This window comes from Impatiens glandulifera, chromosome 6 (genome assembly GCF_907164915.1).
Source record: "Impatiens glandulifera chromosome 6, dImpGla2.1, whole genome shotgun sequence".
NCBI classification, from domain to species: Eukaryota; Viridiplantae; Streptophyta; class Magnoliopsida; order Ericales; family Balsaminaceae; genus Impatiens; species Impatiens glandulifera.
In genome coordinates this window covers 41101696-41126864 of record NC_061867.1, presented here as the reverse complement: position 1 = coordinate 41126864, position 25169 = coordinate 41101696, and the positions used below count along the sequence as shown (strand labels likewise).

Here is a 25169-nt window from a genome sequence, read left to right as displayed (position 1 = left end):
TTACTCTGATGTAGACTATGCACGTAATAAGATTGATCGGAAGAGCACTAGTGAAATGTGTCAATTCCTTGGTGATTGTCTGATCTCTTGGTTTAACAAGAAGCAGACTTCTATCGCCACGTCTATAGTAGAGGAAAATACCTAGTTGTAGGTAGCTTCTATACTTAATTGATGTGGGTCTAACAACAGTTGAGAGACTATGACATCCAGGAAGACGAGTCTTCGATCTTCTGTGACAATACCAGCGCTATCGCGATCAGTTATAATCCAGTGTTGCACTCAAGAATGAAGCATATCGACATCCATCAACATTTCATTCGGTATCATGTGGCGCAGAAACACATCCGACTAAAATATGTGCCGATGGATCAGCAAGTGACTGACATATTCACGAAGACACTCCCCGAGACTAAGTTTTATTACTTTAGAAATATTTTGGGTCTTTTAGATTTAAATTAATTTAATTTATTATGCATAAATTTGGGTGAATTTATTAGTTAGATGATAAGCCAGACGGGTTAAGAAGGATGTCTTCATTCGTGCTTATAGAGTAGTCGGCTGATGACACTGTACATCAGACGAAACTAGGCTTAAGCCACTTGGAATTTTAGTCTAATAATGACACTCAGTTGTTAGGCAATGTCCGTTGTCGTCATGACAATTGTTGTGCGTCAACAGCACGCCTACAACAAAGTAGTTATATTACACTAAAATACAAGGTTTGAGGACAACACAATTAGTCGGTTGTCAACGTGTTCATCAGACGACTCGTCTTAAGCCGAGTGGGACAAGTGTCTTAATCTTATCAATATGTTGTCGTTTAATTCCTCCTTTGACAGTAAATTGTCACATTTTTAAAATAAATAGTTTTCCCTCCATTTATTTTGAATTAGATCTCTTAAAATAAATATTTATTTTATTGTATTGTATCTTATTTCATAAATATTTTTTAAACGAATAACATGAAGACACGTGTCTGTCATGTCCTAAAAAGTGACCCACACGCATAGTTAATTAAGTACTACACGCATAATCATTTAAATAATGCTCAATTATTTAATTTTGGACACGTGTCGGTCATACTCTATAAAAGAGTACCCAACACGCTTAAGACGTCTCATATCTCCATTGTGATTTTATAATCCCAAATTTATATCCTCCCTCTAAGAAATCTCTTGCGATTCTCTACGGTTTGAAATCCTAAATTTTCATCTTCCTCTTCTTCTTATCAGACCCTAAATCTGAAATGGCTTATTTAGTCCAAAACACAATGCAAGTAGACTTTAAATCCATCTACACTTTAGAGATGACGACGATGGTTGAAATATTCAAAATCCTAGAAGCTTCCGGTATGAGGAAGTTTCTTAGGGGTCCGTTCACCATTCATGAATAGGAGATTCATGAGTTCTTCGCTTCTGCGAATATAGTCGGTGACAACATTCATGCAACAATGAAAGGCACGTAGGTGTCTATTTTTAAAGAGTTGTTTGCCCAATATTTCGAGCTTCCGACGGAAGGGCTAACAACGTTCGACCTGGTTCTGGAAGAATCTCTCTTAGAGATGCAAACAACCTTCTTAGACGTCTTAGTTCCCGTTGAGACTCACGGGAAGAAGAAGTTCCTAAAGTCGGAGTTCCTAAAGTCGGAGTTCTGTCTTCTCAACGACCTAATTTCAAAATCTCTCCAGGCGAAGTTAGGATCCTTCGATGCGTATACCCATGAACGATTTGAGATAATGATGGCTATAATCAAGGGAATAAACATCAATTATTCGTCTATCCTATTCAATATCATGGTGTCTATGTTCACACTTCTAAATAATTAGCACACCGGTTATGCCGTAGAGCTCAATAGACTATTCGAACATCTATAGGTGAATGTGGGAAATAGAGTAAACATCCACATCAACAGAGTTATGACCATCTGAATGTTCTGTAACTTCTATTTCAAGATGAAAGGAGTCAACGACACTAGACTTGCAACCTCTGTTCAGAAGTCGAGCGGACAATCGACTACCCTGTCCAAACACTCTTCTATCTATCGACGCCCTGCCCTAGCGAAGAGAATGAAGCTGAGAATCGAGGAGTCGACTGCGAGCTCCAATAGTCAGAAACGTATCTCTACTAGAGAGACTTCTGAGGTGGCCTCCAAGACAAAGAACGCAAGATTATAGGAATCCCCTACTGTAGAGGTATCTCTCAAGGTTGCCTCTAAAGCTTCTCTGGTCGTAGTGCTTGTCGATGCCCCTGCTGAGGAACCAATTGAAACTACAGTTGCTGTGTTAGCTGGTATTTTTACTGATAGACCTGCGGGCGATACTTTTGTCACCCCTGCTGTAGAGCCAGTTGTTGGGACTGCTGACCAAATTGCTAAAACTCTAGTTGTTCAGATAACTACTGGTCCTGCTACAACTTAATCAAAAGCAGCAATTCCAAAGGTAGCAATCCCCATTTTAGGCGTCTCTCCAGCGGAAATTGCAAGAAGTGTTCAAGTTGCGAGAGTAATTGTTTTCAGGGAACCTGTCCCTGATGCTCAGCTAGTTGAAGTTGTAGGAAAAGGAAAAGACCCTATGGTCTATGTCCCCAGGCCTCTAACCATTGTGAAGCAATCTATTGGAATAAATTTGCTAATTAACTTAGGAGAATTAACCAATAATGATAAAGTACCATGTTTTGAATATTTAGTTTAAATAATCAAAAAGGGAAAAATTATTAGAATATAATTTATGAAAATGTTTTTAATAATGAATGGATAAAACTAAGTTTAATTAAATATATAAGATAAATTATATATATATAACTGCTAAGTCATCAATTATATTAGTTGTTTTAATTATAACATCAAGGTGTTGTAGTGCAGTGATAAGTACTCCCGCCTGTCACACGGGTGACCAGGTTCGAATCTCACCAGCTGTAAATAATAATTGGATTTTTGTTATTTCAAGGAAGCTGAGAAAATGCCGAAATTGCCACATAGCCACTTCTAGTAGTTTGAAGTTCGGCATTTAATGAAGCGGAACCGGTAGTTTGTTCCGGTAATCAATGATGCGCAACTGACCGGTGGTATGTTCCGGAATTTATTGAAGCGGAACTGGTATTTAATGTTCGGTTATATAAAGGTTGTGCTTCCGGTATTAAAATCCTTTAGAGTATTAAAATAGAGCATCTGAATAAATTCTTTCCATTACCTGATCAATCTCAGATCCAAATTAATCTCTCGTGATGGGTCTGACAAAGAAGCATTTCACCAATCTGGTATGGGCAGTCTGACGCAGCAGTAGAGACAAACTATCACATACTAAGACTACTTTCAAATCCTCTACAATGAAAGACTTAGTACAAGAGGCTCAATTAAATGAATTTTGGCTTTCTCTCTTCAAAGAACAGACAAGATCAAAGAAGATCTTCTCAGCTGTACCATTCTGAAGTTCCTCCAATCAAAAAGAAGACTAGTGTCATTTGAAGTCAACATGTCCGTTGTAAAAGAAGATATGACCATTATTGTGCCTTGCATATATAAGAAGATTAAAGGAAGAACAAGAAGAGACTTGAAGATCTGGGTTCCCTTGCTAATAAAATACCCTCTCTCTATAAATATATTCAAGTTTTTTGTTTCATCATATTTTTGTTTGTGAGAATGTCTTCATATAAAAAATCAATGTATCAAGTTCTTTGTAAGTTGATAGAGTGTTTATCAATAAGTGTTGTGTGTGCTAGTAGTTTGAAAGAAGGCAACAACTAAGTCCTGGCTGTTCGACTGGACTGTGTACAATGTGTTGTCTTTAACCAAATCTTCTAGTGAATACTCTTCTCAAGGTTGAGAAGAGTATCCTACTCGAGGTCGAGAAGAAGGGGTGACGTAGGAGAGTTTACTTCGAACATCCATAAACATCTCTTGTGTCACTTGTTCTTTACTTACTGTATGTTCCAAAACGATTATTCGTTACTTCAAGTTGAAACAAACACTTCTGCACTTGAACTCGGTTCAAGAATTTGTGACAACTTGCGAAGAATAAAGACCGATATTAACCTCTAACTGGGTTATTATTAACCGGCATGTGTGTAAGCGTTCACCCTAGCGAGACCCCAGTCTCCTTCGGCAGTCCCGATCCTAACAAGTGGTATCCGAGCGAGGATTTCTATTCTCAAGAAACGTCAATCTCTCAAATCATGTCTCTGTTAAATGATTCCTATGTTTATAGAGGAAGACTATGATGAATGGAAGATTAGAATGCAGACGCATCTGGCTGCTTTTGATGATGACATGTGGTATGTCATCACCGATGGTCCGACGAAAATTGAAAAAGAAAGAAGCGGATGGACAACTGAGGACAGAAGGAAGAATAATCTTGACAACCTAGCAAGAAACGTCATCTACAACACCTTGGAAAGAAAAACTTTTGTAAAAATCAAAGCATGCTCTACTACAAAAGAAGTGTGGGAAAAGATGATCCAATTGTGTGAGGGCAACGACCAAATAAAGGAGAACTAGAGAGAGCAGAAGGATCTGATGGTTGCTGAAAGCAAGGGAAAATGGGCTGATAGCGATTCGGATGACTCATCATCCAGCGGCAGTGATGATAAAGTTGATACATGCTTCACGATCGAGAAAGAATCTGAGGTATTTGATTTCTCTTTTGATGATTTTACCCAAGATGATCTAACTGCTGTACTCAATGACATGGTCATTTAAGTACAGAAAACTATCAGACTCCCTTAATCAAACCATTTCAAAAATCAAGTCTAATAGTTCAAGTTGTTCATCTCAAATCAATGAGGCTAATGTTTCAATAAATGAGCTCTCATTTGAGAATGAGAAGCTAAAGGAAACGATCGGAACTCTCTCTACCGAAAACAAAAGCTTGGAATATATAGTTAAATCTTGGACAAGATCTGGAGATGCGGTCAGGCTGCTGATCAGTCAGCAAAGACCTGTTAGTCTAAAATTCGATTTGGGATTCAACAATGGAAATCCAGACAAATCCAACAAAGGTTGACTTCTGATAAAGGCAAGCGTAAATCTTTAAGTTTTGTCAAAGGAACGTCAACCAACATAGAATCCAATCCAAGCTGTGATGATTTGACTTCAAAGGATGAAGTGATTTATGTTAAGCCAACTTCAAACTAGCTGAAACCTGAGAGAAGGACAACTAGTTGGTATGACAAGGAAAAACTTGATAGGAAGTCAAGAAACGTTTACCAAAAATCATCCTTTGAAGCTAAAGAATCATCAACAATCAAAGAGCAATCTGCCAAATACAGTATATTCATACACAACGGGAAGTCCATCAAAATAACCAAAATATGGATTCCCAAGGGACTAATCCATCACGGACCCAAAGAAAATGGGTACCAGATTTGTTTTTGTCTATGAATGCAGATAAAGTAGGACTGCAGCGTGGAAGAATCAGCATTGCATCTGGACAATCGGCTGTTGACGAACACAGTATATGAAGGTAACAAGCATGAAGTGGCTAACATCCTCACGAAGCCACTTCTCGAGTTTAAGTTTTTTTACCTTAGAAATATTTTAGGATTGTTAGATTATAATAATGTATAAACTGTTTTAATTATAAACTTGGCTAGTGTTGATGGTTTTAGTTTAAAACAATCAAAAATGGAGAAATTGATAAGTAAAAATAGTTAATTAAGTAGTAGTATTAATTAACTATTTTAATATACTAATCAACTTAAGAAACTAGCCAACAATTTTAAAATTACTAGGTTTTGAATATTTAGTTTAAATAATTAAAAAGGGAGAAATTGCTAGAGTAAATTAGCTAATTAACTTAGGAGAATTAGCCAATAATTATAAAATTACCAAGTTTTGAATATTTAGTGTAAATAATCAAAAAATGAGAAATTGTTATAATATAATATATGAAATTTTTTAATAATGATTGCATAAAACTAAGTTCAATTAAATATATAAGTTAAATTATATATATATAACTACTAAGTCATATCAATTATATTAATTGTTTTAAAGATAACAATAAGATGTTGTAGTATATTGATAAGTACTCTTGTATGTCACACGGGTGACTAGGGTTGTGAAACCAATCGGTTTCAAACATCGGTTAAATGAGGCGTGACTTTGGTATTAAATGAGTTCCGATATTAAAAGCCTTCAGTATTAAATGAGCTCCGGTTTGATTAAATAGAGCATCTAAATAAATGCTTTCCATTACCAGATGAATCTCATCTCCAAATATATTCAAGTTTTTTGTTTCAGCATATTTTTATGTGTGAGAGTGTCTTCATACCGAAAATCATTGTATCAAGTTCTTTGTAATTTGATAGAGTGTCTATCAACAAGTGTTGTGTGTGCTAGGAGTTCGAAAGCAGGTAGTAACTAAGTCCTGGCTGTTCGACTAGGTTGTGTACAATGTGTTTTATTTAACCAGATCTTTTAGTGAATACCCTTCTCAAAGTTGAGAATAGTATCCTTCTCAAGGTCGAGAAAAGGGATGACGTATGAAATTTTACTCCAAACATCCATAAATATCTATTGTTTCGCTTGTTCTTTACTTTTTGTATCTTCCAAACCGATTATTTGTTGCATCAAGTTGAAACAAACACTTCCGCACTTGAACTCGGTTCAAGAGTTTGTGACAACTTGCGAAGAGTAGAAACCGATATTAACCTCTAACAGAGTTATTATCAATCGATGTGTGTGTGTGTAAGCGTTCACCTTAGCGAGACCCTAGTCTCCTTCGGCGATCCCGATCCTAACAGAGATTACCATTAAAGTCATGAGAGCTCTTCCTAGAGAATGGGACATAAAGACGATGGCGGTGAGGGAATCTAAAGACCTCAACAATATGGAGTTGCATGACCTGTTCGTCGATCTGAAATCCTATGAGTTTGAGATAAAATCAAGGAATGAATAGGAGCTATCCACATCTGTCATCACTAAAGTGTTGGTGACTGCTGATGAGTCACCTGCCACGACAGCTGCGAAGTCGGCTGAGCAGATCAGCAGCGACACCATGTCACTCTTCGTCAAGAAGTTTGGCAAATTCATGAAGAAGACTCACTATAACTCTAACTATAATTCTAATAATAATAATTATAAGAATGAATTCAAAGATAACTTGAAGTGCTTTAATTGTGACAAACTAGGTCACTTCAAGGCGGATTGTAGAAAGCCAAAGAGGGATGATAAGAATGATCAAAAGGCTCTCCTGGTTGAGGAAAGCAAAATAAGTGGACTAACAACGACTCATATGACAGCTCATCAAGCGAAGATGCAGAAATGAAATAGCACAAGAGATTTATGGATGTTCGGAGATAAAACTCATATGTCACCCATTTTTCTGTTTCTAGAAGGATTTTCACAAGACGAATTTGATTCGTATAGCAACTACATAAACCTAGTCGGGACACGTGACTTAACAATTGCCTATTTATATCACTAACTATTGAACAAATACTTTCTGTTCAACTTACAACACTGAAAAGACAATCAGGTAGAACAATAAATTATATCTCAACTTAGATTAGTGAATTAAAGAATAATCTTAGAGATAGAGTAAACATAGAGCTTAGCAATTCGTGAATTTGTGAGATCAAATTCGAGTGTAGAAGAGAGAGTTTGCTGTTGTACTCTAATCACCTTTTATATTGAAGTGTAGCAACGATCGAATCTGAGTCTTGGATACGTGTAAGCTTTTTAATGGATGTACACCACGTGTAAGGGATCGTACATAATAATATATTCGTTGGATCGTGGAGTACCAGATTATATTATGGAATATTTAGTAGAACGTGGTGTACTAGAAGGTACAACGCGGACTAGTGGAATAATTGAGTACGTGATAGTTAAGAGAATTAAGTTGACTCGATAGATTGCTGATAACGAAAGTTGTTGTTTGCTATGCTGATAAGCTAAACAGATAAGCGGACGCTTCTTCATACGGCTACTGAAGCAAAGGCGTATGCTCGCGCTTCTTCAGACTAGGACGTCTGTTGAAGTGAGACGCATGTTCGCGCTTCTTCAGACCAGGGCGTCTGTTAAAGTGAGACATCTTCTCGCACACTTCTTCAGACTAGGGCGTCAGTTGAAGTGAGACGTCTGCTCGCACACTTCTTCAGACCAATGAATTTTTTAAAGTGAGACGTCTGCTCGCGCACTTCTTTAGACCAGGGCGTCTATTGAAGTGAGACGTGTACTCGCGCTTCTTGAGTTGTACCTGCGCATAGACATTTACACAACTTAGTTTTATTCACGAACAAATCATTAAAACTATGTCATATTGATTTAAAATTATTCACTTATGTTTATTTTAATCAATTAAAATGTTTTTCCTTAAATAATTATTTCTTTCTAGAAGGATTTTTACTAGAAGGCTTTGATTCGTATATCAACTACACAAACAAAGTCATGACACAAGACTTAATAACTATCTGATTCTGAACTCCTAGCTATCACTCACTGTTGAACAGACAACTTTCTGTTCAACTTACAATACTGAAAATACATTCAGGTAGAATAGTAAATTATAGCTCAGCTTAGCTTAGTGAATTACAAAATAATCTTTGAAATAGAGTAAAAACATAGCTTAGTAATTCGTGAATTCGTGCAATAAAATTCAAGTGCGGAAGAGAGAGTTCGTCATTGTACTCTGATCACCTTTTATATTGAAGTGTAGTAACGGTCAAATCTGAGTCTTGAATACGTGTCAACTTTCTGATGGATGTACGTCAGGTGTACGGGATTGTACGCAAGAGTATATTCGTTGGATCGTGGCGTACCGAATCGTATTGCGGAATATTTGGTAGAACATGGTGTAATAGAAGGTACAACGCGGGCTAGTGGAATGTTTGAGTATGTGGCAGATAAGAGAATTAAGATGACTCGGCAGACTGTTAATAACGAACCTTGTTGTTCGTTATGCTGATGAGCTAAGTAGATAAGCGGATGCTTCTTCAGACGGCTATTGAAGCAAGGCGTCTACTCACGCTTCTTCAGACTAGGACGTCTATTGAAGTGAGACGTATGTTCGCGCTTCTTCAAACCAGGGCATCTGTTTAAGTGAAACGTCTGCTCGCACACTTCTTTAGACTAGGGCGTCTGTTGAAGTGAGACGTCTTCTCGTGCACTTCTGCAGACCAAGGCGTCTATTGATGTTAGACGTTTACTCACGTACTTCTTTAGACCAAAGTATCTGTTGAAGTGAGACGTTTGCTCGCGCACTTCTTAAGACCAGTGCGTCTGTTGTAGTGAGACATCTACTCACGCTTCTTGAGCTGTACCTATGCATAGACATTTGCACAACTTAGTTTTGTTCACGAACATATCATTAAAATTATGTCGTATTGATTTAAACTTATTCAATTAAGTTTATTTAAATGAATTAAAACATTTTTCCTTAATTCATTAATTTTCTTTTAATTAATTTTCCTTTTTCTTTATTTAACTTAATATAATAAAAACCTAAAGGGTTTGTTTGAAATTGATTTTTCTTTCATTCTTTTTGGTTTTAATTTTGATCTTTCTAAATAAAAAAAATATTAAAAAAAACTTGGAAAATATTTTACCAATTTATTATAGGGTTAAATAAATAATTTTGGGGTAATTTTTTTTTTGTTTTGACAATTTTCCTTAATTAATTATGTTTTAACTATCACAATAATTAATATAATTAATTGTTTTAATTGAGTTTTGGCCTTGGGGTTAATTATTTTAATTTTATAAATCGGGAATGTAGATTTTTAGTGCTTACAACTATCGTCTCAGATTTATATCAAGTAGAGATTCTTCAAGTTTAGAATGGATGAGGGAAAGGACTTGTAGACACATCTCGATGATTATGTCAAGATTCTCCTTGATTTGGAAAATATCAAAAAAACAGAAGGATGATGATAAGGCGTTGATGTATTTGAATTATTTACCAACGTCATATGAGACATTCGTAGACATACTCGAGCATAAGAGGGAGGAGTTTAGCCTCGATGATGCGATGAGTGCGTTGAGATCGAAGGACCAAAAGAAGTAGAATAAAGAGAGCAATGTAAATAGAGATGGATTCTTGGTTTGAGGGAGAACCGAGAGGAGAGACATTAAAAGAAATAAGAAGATGTTTTCAAAATCTCTCGGGAAGAAATCTACTAATGCTATAATTGTGACACAGAAGGACACTTTAAACAAGATTTGAGTAATGATGGGAAGAAGAGCGGAGATGAGAAGGTTGTTCAAGAGGTTGAGAATGGGTACAAAATTACGGACATTCTTGTTGTCTCCATTAATTAGTTCGACAAGAGTTGAATTATGGATTTCGGGTATTCGTTATATATGACACCTAAGGAGAGTTGGTTCGAGATCTATGAGAAGAATTCGTTGAACGAGGTTTTTTTAGGTAGCAACAAGTCTTTCAGAGTGATGGGGATTATAATAGTGCATTTGAAGAAGCATGATAGAATCGAGAGGGTATTGACAGACGTACGACATGTCCCAGACCTTCAGAAGAATTTATTCTTTCTCGGCTTACTAGACCAACTTGGTTTTGCATGGAAGGGTGAGAAGAACATATTGAGGGTCACAAAGGAGTCGCTAGTGGTAATGAGAGGCGTGCGAAAGAAGAGTATTTACATCTTTCAAGGAAGCACCTTGGTTGGTGATATGGCAGCAGTAGAGGAACCTCGAGATGTATCGCCCATGATTCTATGACATAAGAGATTAGGGCACGTGAGTGAGACGGGTTTGAAGGATCTGAGTAAAAGAATCTATTTTCGTAAAGAGGACCTTGATTATTTTGAGTTTTGTGAGAACTACATATAAGGTAAAGCAACAAGGGTGAAATTTGGGTGATCGGTTAAGGTGAATTAGGAGACACTCAGTTATGTTTACTCAGACTTACGAGGGTCAGCGAGGACTACATCTCTAGGTGGAGGTAGGTACTTTATCACCTTTATTAATGATTGTTCGCATAAGGTTTGGGTATACATCTTAAAGCATAAGGACGAGACATTTGCTAAGTTCAAGGAGTGAAAGAAGATGGTAGAGACTCCGTCCGGGAAAAAGGTTAAAAAGTTCTAAACAGATAGTGTTTTAGAGTACCTAGGCGAGGAGTTCAATCAGTTAATCAAGTAAGAAGGGATGGTTCGTCACAAAACTAACAAAAAGACATCGTAATAGAATAGCTTAGCATAGAGAACGAACAGAACACTACTTGAGCGTGTCTGGTGTATGTTGTTTGAGGTCGGTCTACCGAAGTAGTTTTGGGTGAGGTGGTTAACACTACATCTTATCTTATCAATTTTTTTCCATCGATGACATTGAAATGCAAGACACCAGAAGAATTTGGAATGACGCTCCTCCAAAACTCAACAACTTGAAGGTATTGGGTGTGTGGATTACATGCACTAACGAGATGTAATGCTTGATCCAAGAGCGAAGAAGTGTATGTTCATTAGATACCCTGAGGGAGTAAAGGGTTGGAAACTGTTTTACAAGGAAGGGGAGACGAACAAGTGCATCATTAGTCATGACATATTTTTAAGGAAAACGAGTCCTATTATGGAACAACATAGTTAGTTGAAGCTGGAAAAGCCGCTAGAGAGAGGACCGAATTTAAGGCGTAGTTCCTGAGGGATTACTAATGAATTGGTGAACACGGGGGAGGCTAGTGAAGAGGATGAAATAGACGGTCTGGTAGAGGAGGAAGGTAGGGATCCAAAAAAGAACCTTAGCACCAACTAGTTAACACGAGATACAAACCGTAGGACAAACCAAGCTCTAGAGAGATTTGGCTACTCCGATTTGGCGGCCTTTGCATTCCTTGAGGTAGATGAGTAGGGGTGACAATCTAATTAAGTTTCATGTTGGCGGGTTCAGGTTAGCATGTTAACGGGTTGAATGTGTCTAACATAAATCTGACATGTTAGTAATTTGGGTCAAAATCTCTAACCTAAACTTGACCTATTTATTTATGATTGACCAAAATATAACTCGTTTGACTCGTTTGACCTGATTTACCTAACCCAACTCGAACCAAACCCGATAAAATTAATTCACATCTCTCTATTTTAAATTAAAATGACATTAATACAAAATAAAAATTAAGTTAAATCACAAATCTGCCTATACCACTATGTTGGGTTGAAGAGAAAAATAAGGAAGGGAGGTTTCAAAAAGAAATGAAATATTATTATTTTGTGTTTATTCAATCATACCATTACATTACTAGGTAAATATATAATCAAGATAATTTTTTTTTTATCTATCTTGGACTTAAATAACGTAACTTATAACCTTTCATATTATCTTAATCAATGCCATAATTAATTAAAAATATTAATTTTAGTTAAAAATATTAATTTCAATGGTCCTACCATAGATCAAGAACTTGCTTCTTTTAGAAAGCGGAACAGCCAACTTACAAGTCTGTTTAAATTGATAAGGATGTGAAAATAGGTTGATATTTTATATTATATGTTTTTATAAGTTTATAGTTTTTTTAAAACATGATAGATATTTCAAGGACTGTAACAAAATTACTTGAGTTTAACTCGATGCTTGTTTTTATAAGCTTATTGGACGTTTAATGTACTTGAGTTTTACCAGACTAGATATTGGTTTTAGTGTTCAACAACTACGTCAATATATGCAGAAACCGCGGGAAGTCCATTGGGGGGCTGCCTTACAGGTGTTCAAGTACCTTAAAGGCACGCCTTCACTTGGACTGTTTTACTCTTGTAATACTAATAGTGTACTTCAGGCTTTTTCAGATGTCGATTGAGAAACTTGTACAGACACTCGGAGGTCCCTTACAGGTTATTGTGTTAAACTTGGAGGAGCCCTAGTGTCTTGGAAAACAAAAATACAAAACACAGTCTCACGATCCACTATAGAAGCGGAATACCAAAGCCTGGCCACAACTGATGTGAGTTGAAATGGATCACTTTTCTGCTGAAAGACTTCAATGCTGCAGTTATCTCCCGATTCCCTTACGTTGCGACAATCAAGCTGCCATACATATTACTGAAAATCCAGTCTTCTACGAGAGAACGAAACACCTCGACATAGATTGTCATATTGTGAGGTACAGTTTCAAACAAGGTTTTAGTCCGCCATTGCATATATAATCAAAAATTTAACAAGCTAACATTTTTACAAAGCCCTTAGAATTTCGACCTTTTGTTAATTTAAAGAAAAGATGAACTTAAGGGATGTTTATCTTGAGGGAAGGAAGTGAAAATATGTTGATATTTTATATTATATGTTTTATAAGTTTATAGTTTTATTAAAACCTGATACAAATTTCAGGAACTATAACAGATTTATTACATTAATAAAAGGGATTAAAGGCTCCCAAAGTCTTTCACGTTTTTTCTCAGTCAACATTTTCATTTTTCTAATACATAAATCTACGAATCAATGCAAAGTTCAGAAACTTCGCAAAGGATTATCGCTACAACTCTCAGGCCTGTCCAGATGCCTTTCAATCCCGCTTGACATCATAAGCATCCTCGGATGAGGAAGTAAAGCACCCGAAACATCTCCCCACCAATCGGGGTTATCGATATACCATTCCATCGTCTTCTTCAAACCCTCTTCCCATCCCATCATCTCCGTCCACCCTAAGTAATTCAGTTTCTGATCGTCCAGAAAATACCTGTGAAAGAGAAGATAATACATTGAGTTGAAGCAGCAATGAAATGAGGAGAGAATGGACATATAAATAAACAGAATAGTACCTCTGGTCATTAAAAGCTCTGTTATCAACAAACTCGATACTCGTTTCTGGATCCATGTTAAACAGCTTACAGATATCTCTAGCAACATCAATCACCCGTCTTTCCTTCTTTGTACCCACGTTATAAACATGACCAACTTCACCCTTATGAAGAATCACCTCAAACGCTTCTGCCACATCTTCACAGTACAAAAAGCTTCTCACATTCGAACCATCTCCATGAATCGGAAGAGATTTCCCTTTCATAGCCAACAAGATGAATTTAGGGATGAGCTTCTCAGGAAACTGTTTCGGGCCGTATACATTGTTTCCTCTAGTGGTGATTACAGGTAAACCATACGATCTAGCGTAGGCCATAACAAGCATTTCCGCCCCTGCTTTTGTAGCGGAGTATGGATTCGTGGGGAGGAGTTGAGAGGCTTCATGGTTACCTACAACCGCGTCTTGGTCTGTTTCACCGTAGACTTCGTCAGTACTGACGTGGATGAAGCGTCTGATCTGACCGGAGGTGAGTTTGCAGGCTTCAAGGAGGACGTGGGTGCCGTAAATGTTGTTCTTGGTGAACTCGAAGCTGTTGCCGAAGGAGTTATCGACGTGAGTTTGAGCTGCAAAGTGCATTATGGTGTCGATCGATTCGGTGGTGAGTAAGTAGTTGACTAGGTCAGGACTGGCGATATCGCCTTTGACGAATTTGAAGTTTGGGGATGATTGAGAAGATGGTGATATGTTTTTGAGATTAGAACAGTAATCAAGTTTGTCGAGTACGACAATTTTGTAATTAGGATGCTTTTGAATCAGTCTGTTGGCTACATGAGACGCGATGAATCCAGCTGCTCCGGTAATAAGGATGTTCTTTGGGGTATATGTTGATGCTGTTGTCGTCGCCATCTTTCAGAATCCGTCTGTATGCAAAAGAAATGAAATTACCCATCACAGATTCATATCATCTAAACATATATATTCATGGATTTCAAAGAAAAGTGATGATCTTGAATAACTACAAGTTGAATTAAAAGACGTATAGAAATCTTGAAGAAGATAATGAGCTTACCAATTGAGTTGCTACAGGCGGCGAAGAAGAAGAAGAATCTAGACTGTAAGATGATTTGAGGAGGAGGAGGAAGAAGAAGGCGCGAGTATTATGGCGAGAAATGAGAAATTATTTTATATTATTTTCAAAAAATCAACAACTTTTGAACTCAACTTTATCAAATTTGGAAACCTTTTTATTTGATATATATTAAAATTTTTAAATGTAGTTTACTTTATAAAAGTAATATTTTATTTATTTATTATATTATATTATAGAATTATTTATTTAATACATTGTTAGCATAGATTTCAATCTTTGTTAATGATAAAGATAAAATTTCATTATCTTTTTGATTAAATTTAAATTTAACTATATTATATGAATTATATTTAATAATAAAAAATTACATCCTACCATATATTTTACAAATTATATAATATTAAATATTGGATTGGGTTGTAACTTTTATATCCCAATCACATATTTTACATTATTTTAAAATAATTAATTAAAAAATAACTAAAAAAATTATCGAAACAATAACATTTTCAAATATAATCTTAATAAATATAGTTCAGGTAAGTTTGCATAGGTTTTGTAACCCATAAATTGTTTATCCCAAAAAAAATTGAGGTTTGCATGTTAATGTCAAGTATTTTTTAATAAAATAATATTTAAAAAAATTATAAAAATATGTGTTGACAGATTTGGAAAATCTTGATTACAACAATAACTAATTTTTAAACAGATTTAGATTATCTTTTAGATTTATAATTAAATAAATTTATATTTTAAATTAATTTAAAATATTATCCTTATCATAAAAGAGTAGTTAATTAGTTTTTAATTTAAAATAAATAAAATTAAACGTTTACAAACATATGTTTCACCAGAGTTTCTTTTAGGTTTGGTGTTTTGGTGATACCCGAGAAAGGGTTTCTTCTCACTATATCATTCTTATCCGTTAAAAAACGGACTCTACTTTATAAAGTCTTGCTCTTTGAAAAATTAATTCTATTACGTTTTATGTAAACAATTATTTTCATGTCCTAAACCATTCACAATTTATTTTTTTAATTTAAAATTGTTAAATAATATTTAAATGCTAGTATCTGAGATTAATGTCAACGACTGATGTCAACGACTGATGATAAAAGTACTTGAAAAATATCAGTTTAAGGCATTAGGATTTTAAAAAAAATCCAAACAGACCCATATTAATGTATTTTTTTATGAAAATATTCTAAAAATATTCTAAAATTGTTTTATATTTTTTTTCTTCAGATTTTTAAAAAATTATTTAGAGTTCCAAAATAAAAAAAATCAACTAAACAGGCCTTAGGACCGTTCCCTTCGGTCTTGGGTGCAATTTTCCTCGGTCCTAGGCTAAAATCCTCAGTCTTAGGTTGAGGTCCCTTGGTCGAGGTGCGGGAGATCTCGGTCGAGGTGCGGGAGCTCTCGGTCGAGGCGTGAAAGGTTTTCAATTGGGTGTTCGAGGCTCTGAGTCGGGTGCGGGAGACTCTCGGTCGGGTGTAGAAGGCTCCTAATCGGGTGCAGGAAACTCTTGGTCAGATGCGAAGGCTCTCTATCGGATGTAGGAGGCTCTCGGTCAAGTGCGGGAGGCTCTCGATCGGGTGCAGGAGACTCTAAGTCGGGGTGCAAATTTCACTTACCTAATTTATAAATTGTTTTGATTAAATAATAATTAAAATCAAGGTCAAAAACATGATTAAATAATTAAGTGGGATTAATTATCATAATAATTAAATCCTAATTAATCAAAAGTAATGGCCAACAAAACAAAATAATTTGAGATAAATGTTATACTATTTTATCTCAAATTAATTTTAAGAAAATCAAAAGGGATTAAAATAAATAATTTAGGATAAATATTATATTTATATTATTCCAAATAAATTATTTATTAAACCCAAAAATATAAAAATAAAATAAAATAAATGGACAAAATAAATGTCATATTTATGAAAAATATTTTGTAGGTTAAAAATTAAGCATGAAGGGATTGAAAAAAAATTAATTTCAAACAAAATCCACAATTAGAAAAGGACTGGAATTTATTGTAGCCGAAATTAGAAGAGATTGTTGCATCAGATCTCAGAACCATCGGATGAGCGTGGGATTCATCCAACTCACATCAGCCATCCGTGTAGCCCGTTGTAGCAAAAGCGGGACGCTTCCTCACATCAACGGATCAGTAGACGAACGCCTCCAACGACGTCAACCCAAACACGCGCGGATCGCCCACTACCAATGGAACGCAGACAGAAGGCGGACAGAGCATCCCGCGTTTGATTTTTGACCCGAAACGATGTCGTTTTTCCTAGTTTGTCTTCTTCTCGCAATGACGAACAAGATAAGAACAAACTTCCATCTTTGAAAATTAAAGATGGAAATTTTTCGTTTTTCCACCTTTTGACTTCGTTCAAAGGTGAAATGGTCACCCTACTCCGTTGATCATTTTCCCTACATTTTGAGGGAGCATCATTGCATATATAGGCAACTGACCGAAGATCTAACAAAAGACCATCAATGGTCTTTTGACTAAATCTGATCCACTTGATCGGTGAACCGACCATGGGAGACTATAAATAGCTTCATCTAGGCAAACCAAATGCAAGAGATCCACTCTCAACCTCTTAATCAAGCCTAAAGAGCAACCTTCCATTAAAGATCTTCAAACTTCTCTGAAATTTTGAAAATTTCGGGTAAGGCTATAAACATCGGATTTAGACATTCAGGAAACTTCTAAAAGAGTTTAAAAAAATGTTCTCCAACACACAGTAAGTTTCAAATCATTTTGTAATTCGATTTACTAGTTTAAATTGAAATTTTAACATTTTACTTCGACTAATTTCATATACTGCTTTATTATCTGATTTCTTGATTGGAAAACGATAATAGGATCATTTATAAGCTTTTTGTTGAAACAAAACTGAATCAATCAATATAAATCAGAAATACCCAAATTTTATTTTCAAAATTTTCAAAACCGGGTTTCTTTTCTTGGGTTATTGTTCAAGAACAACAACCCAAAAAGCAACCCAACATATTTTTAAAGATGTTGAGAACATATTTAAATAATTCCAAGTCATCCTAATCATGTTTGATCAAAAACTAATTTTTTTTATAAAATTAAAAATTACAGTTATGAAATGGTTAAAACGAACCGCCAATGTTCATGTTTTGGTTTCATTCAACCATATGAAGCATAAGAAAACTATTAACAAACTCCTTAAAAATCATCAAAACTTAAAAAACAAAAATCTGTTTTTGTTACCTCAAAACTATTTTAGTTGAATGGAACATCATCCTGATCGAATGATTCATTGGGATGATGTTATAAATAATCAATGGGACAAACGAAGTTTTCCATGCACTTAGATAAAAGAATTTGAACCCAATTAAAATCATCAAACCTGTAGTTTGATGTTCTTGAGGATCGAGAAACCAAGCATTGGTCTAACCGAGGACTGATAGTCCTTTACACCTAAGACCGAGAAAACTTAGCTTAGGTATAACCCAGGACTGATAGTCCTTCACACCTATGACCGAAGAAACTTAGCCCCAAGGCTAACCTAGGACCAAGAGCTCCATGCTCCAAGGATAAGGATCTCTAGCCTATGACCGAGAGCCTTTCGCACCTCGATCGAGGGATCTCGACCTAAGACTGAGGCTTTTAGCTCGAGACCGATCAAAATCGCATCTAGGACTGAGAGCACCAATCCTAGGGCATGTTTGGTTCAATTTTTATAATTTCAAAATTATTTTTATAATTTTGGAAACACAAACCATTTTCTAAAATTCTAAATAAAATAGAAAATAATTTTTTAATTTTTTAAAATTTTATTTTTGATAAGGTCCTATTTGGGATTTATTTTTAGATCATAATACCTTAAAACTTATATTTCTTAGGTACTTTCCTCACTAATCATAAATATGAGCCTCAAGTACCAACATTTAAATATTGTTTTTGTAATTTTAAATTCAAGAAAAAAAATGCGCATATCTAAGTCCCAAAGAATAATTGTTAAATAAAATGTAATAAAACAAATTTTCAAAAGTCAAGACTTTATAAAGTAGAGAACATTTTTAACGGGTACGAATGATATAACACGAATTCGCTTTCTCGAATATCACCAAACACCGAACCTTAAATACAGTTGCTAGGGTTGTTTGAGAACAAGTATGGGATTGTGATTGCTCTAGGTCATCGATTGCTTTTAGTTCTTAGGCTGTTGGGTTGTGAAATAGGGTCACTGGTTCGCTAGTCTACGGTCATTCCTAGTTGTAGATTTTTCTAAGTAAATTGGGTTTGGTTGAGTTGTTTGTATTCTTAATTTCCTGCATTCCAGTTCTTCTACTAAGATGGGGAGAAAAAAATAAGAATAAGGCAAAAGAAGTGTATGCCTTCATGGAAATCGATTCAAGCAAGAAAACGATAGATGAAACAGGAAAAAAATAGATTTTTGAGAAATCAGAAATGCAGAAAAAGAGCTCTTAGAAGATTGAGGAAAAAATGTAGAATGAAACTGAAATTTTGAAGCCTGAAATCAAAAATGATAAAATATGGAAGGTTGGATACAATAAAAGGGCAAATCTCTACGGAATTAAGAATCAAATTACGACATTTCTATTCCCTGCAAAGAAAGGAGAGATTTTGCTCAGTAAGAAAAAAACACATCAAACCACTATCCAACTCAATATTCCCTATCTTTAGGATTGGAACTTACTAAAACAAGATGAATACAAGAAGATATAGTTAGCTGGTCTGTGAAAACAATGAGGGAGCTTATGAAGTGCCCAAAAACCAAGACGTATACTATCATAAGTAATTCTAGTTAGAAAGTTAATGAAGTTTGGAAGAAAAATGCAGGACAAAAATATGAAGATGGGAAAAAATATAAAGGCAAAACTTAGATGGGAGATTTTAAACCAAAAGTTGAGATTCTTAATCCCTTTTAAGTTTAAATTACCTGTTGAAATGGAGGGAAAATGCATTAATGAATGAGAAAATGTAGTTGTTGGGAACTACATATGGATGAATAGTGTATCGTTCCCAATCACTAGGGATGTTTTGCTAAAACAATGAGAGCATATGGAACTGGAAAAGGTATTAGAAAATATCCATGATCTCTATTTCTTGAAATTCAAACAAGGAACAAATCTGGAAAATATTCTGAAGCTGTGACACACATATGTTGGGTCAAACTGTATAAAGCTGGAAAAATGGTCCGAAAGTATGAACTTACTCAGCAAACTGAAGGAAACAATTTAAATTTGATTCAAACTAAGGAACATTCCAGTTCATATGTATAATGTAGAAGCACTTAGCCATTTCGATAGTCTCTTGGGGAAACCATTATATATGGACCCAATAACGGAGGAAAGCGAACACATCACATATGCTAGGATAAACATTGAAGTGAATCCTATAAGAACTTTACCGGCAAAGATGATAGTAGTTGATAGAAGAGGTAAACCCATAAACATGCATATTACGTATGAATGGAGGCCAAATATATGTACATTCTACAATACTTTTGAACATCCCTGTAATAAATGTGCAAAAGAAATTGAATAACAGAAGGAAAAGCTAAAAGTTTAGGAGAAAAATGTGGAAGTTGAAATTGAAGAATCAGACAATCAGAATGTGGAAGCTAAATATGGAGATGCAGATGATGGGAATGATGATGAATCAGAGAAAATGAAAGATGAAAAATTAGATAAAGAAGAAGATGAAGAGTCAAAGGAAGGAAAATGGAAAGAATCAGAGGAAAAAAGTGATAAGAATTAAGTGGATGATAGTGAAGAGGAAACTTTGAAAGTAGACCAAAGTAGGTCAGACAAAAATGAAGCAAAATAATGTGAAGGTAAATGTGAAATTCCTAAAATACTGAAACATAATTCCTTTTATCAAATTAGTGTTGGCTCCTCGAAAGCAAAACTGATCCAAGGGAATGAAGTCAATGCTCACAAATAGTCATCATCAAATGCAACAATTCAATCACCAATAAAGAAACATAGAGTCAAATAAGTGATTAGAAAAAGTAAGTGGGTTGCGAGAGCAACAAATTGGGATCCGAAAGTAGCAGAAATGATATTGGCTACATTGAACAAGAATGTTAAGTAGTATGATTGGTAAGCTTTAGTTGTCTGTAATCTCTGTTTTTTTGTTTGTTTCTAATCAAAGCTAGAGTTTGTCTAACTTTGATAATTGACCATTTCTCCCACTTTTGGGTTCTTAATGAAATAGCATTAAGCTATTTTCCCAAAAAACAAACGCCGAACCTAAAGAGACTCTAGTCAAAAATACATTTGTATACGTATAATTTTATTAATTTTAAAAATCAATTGGCGGCTCTTATAAAATAAATAATCTTTTAAATTAATTTCATTTAATTAATTTAAATATAGATTTATTTAATCAAATTTTAGATTTGATTATTTTAAAATTTAATAGATTATTTGAAATTTGATCAAAATTAATTATTGTTATAATTAATTTCAAAATGTTATGACATATTTTTATAAATCTTTTAAAATAATGTTTTATTAAAAAAGATTCGTGACATGCAAACAGAGGTTGAAATTTCATGAATCTCGAGCTTTTTTTCCGAGACAATGATTTTTTGGGGGTTATAAGGTGCGAGTAGCTCTCGGTCGGGTGCAGATGGCTCTCGGTCATGGGTCAAGAATCCTCGGCCGGGTGCGAGATTCACTGGTCGGGGTGTGAAGAGCTCTCATTCCGGGGATAATAATCCTTGGTTGGGTGCGAGATTCTTCGGTCGAGGTGTAGGGAGCTCTAGGTCCTAGGTTAGTCCGGGACTAAGTTTCCTCGGTCGGGTGCAAGAGATGGTTTGATTTCTCTGTCCTAAATCAAACCCTAGTCGAGCCTTCAGTCGGGCATCAAGAACATGAAACTATGATTTGATGTTTTTGGCTAGGGCTTTAATCCTTTGATTCAAGGGAATGGGAAACTTCGCCTAGTCCTAGGGGAATTTTAGTACTTGCATATTCGATTATATTAAAATCATATTTCGATGAATCGTGTCTTTTATGTTTTTTATTGAGTCGGTATAGCAATTTTGCGATTCAGAGAGATTTATGAAAGCATGAGTGTAATGTGTATGAATGACATGAAATTAATACACGAGTATAAATATTCAATTGGTATGAGAATATATTTAAATTAAATTCGCACAATTTTATCATAATTTTCAGTTTAAACGTTTGTTGAATGACATATTTATACTAGTGAGAACGTGTGAGACTTTGGCGAGCGAAAAACTTAAGAATTGTCGGCAAAGAGTGGGTAGGTTGAAACCCGCCATATGAGACGTAGATAGAGTTTGTTGTGAACGTCCGACCCATTGGCTAGGACTAATAATATATTATTATATTATACATTATTATATAATGTATAATAGACATCAAAAGTTCAGTCAAATGAGAAAAAAGATCAAGATAGGAAAATAAGGCATTCCTGAAGAAGAAAAAACTTGTTTTCTTCAATTACTTTCTCTCTATATACAAATGTATAGATATTTTCACCGTTAGTAAAAATATATTTTATTATTTATATATTATTTTTAGTGATGATGTTTTTGAAAATTTAATTATTTGTTAGATTGTAAACCTTAATTTGTAAGAACATTATGTAACTCATTAGAAGTGATATAGTGAATGATTTAAGGGCCTAAGGTTATCGTAGTATTTATTTTTATTTTTATTGAAGAAGTTTTTTCATGCTAAAGTTAAATGTATTTTTATATTTTTGTTAATTACTTGGTTGATTAAATATTGAAAGGTTTACAAACGTGATAGAAAGAACATTTTTACTTCATTATTTTTGTGATTCTTTTTATCCATACCATCTAGATTTGTACAGTTTTTAAAACTCAACAAGACAAAAAGATGAAACAAGAGTAGGCATAAAAGTCATCATTTCTCACCTAAGTAAGCTCTCCTACCACTTCAAAAACCAAATTTGGACCACACATATGTATAAGCAACAAGACCAAATCTTTGGTAAAAAAAATGCAGGACGTCTCAAAAATGACCCGGAAAACCAAGAAGAAATAAACTAAAAAGAATGTAACAATTTGCAATAATAAAATTGCCATAAGATGAAGCATAAAATTCAGTGATAAAGTGTAAGACTTGAGTTCCACTGGAACACTGTTAAGAAAAAGAAAGAAAGAAAAGTAGAGTTTTGTGAATTAATGTACGTGATTACCGATCATATCTATGTATTCTAATTATTCAAATTCCAAAATTCCCATTTTGGATTTCTCAACTCATTGTTTGTCTTTCTCCATTACATTAATTAGGATGTAGATGATCCCCAAAATTCCATCTATCAGCTTATCAAGAGATCAACAATCTACTAAAATGAAGTTTTCCCAATTAGACACACAATGGGAAAGATCCATGCATATACTTTTTACTACATTAAAGAAGAAGCTCCCTTAGAGTTATTCTCACTGCATTCTCCTCCTAACCAAACCAAAAAGGAAAAAAAAACATGTCACCTTAAAAGATAGTAATCAAATTTACAGTTTTAATTCAAATAATTAGTTAGTTACCTGTTGATGAAGAGGCCTACCACTTTCATCATACAAAATGACACCACTAAAACAAGGCAATTCACATTTCTCCCCCATAAGAATCGGCCTTTGCCAAACTGGCGACATCGAGTTATGACTCCTTCTAACTGCTGCTTCCATCAGAAGCAACTCCGGCGATCCTTCTCCAGCCCACTTACTACCATTACTCCACCTTATCGATCTCATCAAAGCCTTCTTAATTGGACTACAACCAGCCGGTGGCATCATTTCTGACCCTGAATCAGGATCATGACCAACCACCCGATAATTCCTCAATCTCTTCTTCAAAACTATAATCGCCATTGTCATGCATGTCACCAGCAGGAGAAGAGTGATGCATGAAAAAACTGCGATTGCTCCAGCTGTTGATATCTTTGTCTTGTCTTCTATGTTCCAAACTGCATCCATTGTTGACTGTTTGATTGGTTCTGTTATGGGTTTGTTTGATCTATGTATGGATCATAAGAAATGGATGATTGATTGATTGATTAATTAGTAGAATCGGTAGGGTTCATGTGAGGGCCACCGCAGGTTGAACTTGGATAGTGTGAGTTAGATTGATATAAGTTGAATGAATCAAACTAACTTACTCATAGATTTTGTGATCGATGGAAAATGATCGGCGGTGAATCACGGGTAAATTAATGGCAGTGCCCAGAAGTATCAGTAATGCTCAACGCTATTACTCTGTTGTTTGAAAACGTTTATCTTCCCAATGTTTATATTTATAGTCGTATTGAATAATGGCTTAAATTCGAAGGTGGACTCTGAAAATGGGACTTTAATGTTTATTATAGTCAATTTGCTCTTGTTATATTATATGTTTTCATACTAAACTTATGTTTCAAAATAAGAGAAAATTATTATTATTATTATTATTATTATGCTAAACAAGTGAAAAATGTTTAGACAACTTGTTTTATTTAGAAACAATTAGATTAACAAATTTAATAAAACTAAAATTTCCTCTTATTTAAGTATTATATATATATATATATATATATATATATATATATATATATATATATATATATATATATATATATATATATATATATATATATATATATATATATATATATATATTTTGATAAATAACAAATTTAAAATTTTAGTTAAAATTTTTTATCAAATTTAGTACTCTCTTAAATTTTGTTCATTTGAAGAACTATTCTTACAATATTTGGTTTTACTTTAAGACTACAAATTAACACTATTAATTAACTTTGTTTTCATGTCATTTTATTTTTTTATTTCTTTAATATAGATTTTTACATGTCATCAAATAACCCTCAATTTTTTACTTTCTTCTTCATTTTTCTTTCATATGTCGGGAAATTTGACGAGATAGCCTTAAAGATTGGGTAAATGAGTTTTTGACCTGCGTATAAAATTAAATGTGCTGGTGACCACTTTTTTTTTGAACGAAAATGCCCCCGTTGCAAGACGCAAGGTTGCGAGACGCAACTGGATGCATTGTGAAAAGTCTATAATCGTGAGACGCAAATTTATTTATTTTTTATGAATTTTTCAAAAAAAAAATTGCGTCTTTCTATTCTCGGTTGCGTCTCGCGATTGTAGACTTTTCACGGGGCATTTGTGGACTTTTCACATGGCATCCGGTTGCGTTGCGTCTCGCGACATGAGCAATTTTGTCAAAAAAAAATATGAAATGGTCACCACCACATTTTAAATTATGCGCTGGTCAAAAACTCATTTACCTCAATCTTTAAGAAGACCATTTCGTCAAATTTTGCTATATGCCTTGATATCTTCTCTATTTTCTTCTATTTCTCCAAATAGTGATGGG

The 25169-nt window shown here is 34.6% G+C and overlaps 2 protein-coding genes across 2 annotated transcripts; both read right to left on the bottom strand.

The window, feature by feature from the left end:
* Positions 1-13389: 13389 nt before the first annotated feature.
* LOC124943617 (trifunctional UDP-glucose 4,6-dehydratase/UDP-4-keto-6-deoxy-D-glucose 3,5-epimerase/UDP-4-keto-L-rhamnose-reductase RHM1-like) lies at positions 13390-14587 on the bottom strand. The gene is made up of 2 exons (XM_047484098.1): positions 13701-14587; positions 13390-13618 (listed from the first exon to the last, which is right to left on the bottom strand). Exons 1-2 carry the CDS (start codon positions 14585-14587, stop codon positions 13390-13392), a joined length of 1116 nt encoding a protein of 371 aa, XP_047340054.1.
* Positions 14588-23014: 8427 nt separating this feature from the next.
* On the bottom strand, positions 23015-23814 carry LOC124944134. The gene is made up of 2 exons (XM_047484608.1): positions 23339-23814; positions 23015-23249 (listed from the first exon to the last, which is right to left on the bottom strand). Exons 1-2 carry the CDS (start codon positions 23765-23767, stop codon positions 23205-23207), a joined length of 474 nt encoding a protein of 157 aa, XP_047340564.1. The 5' UTR covers positions 23768-23814; the 3' UTR covers positions 23015-23204.
* Positions 23815-25169: the final 1355 nt, after the last annotated feature.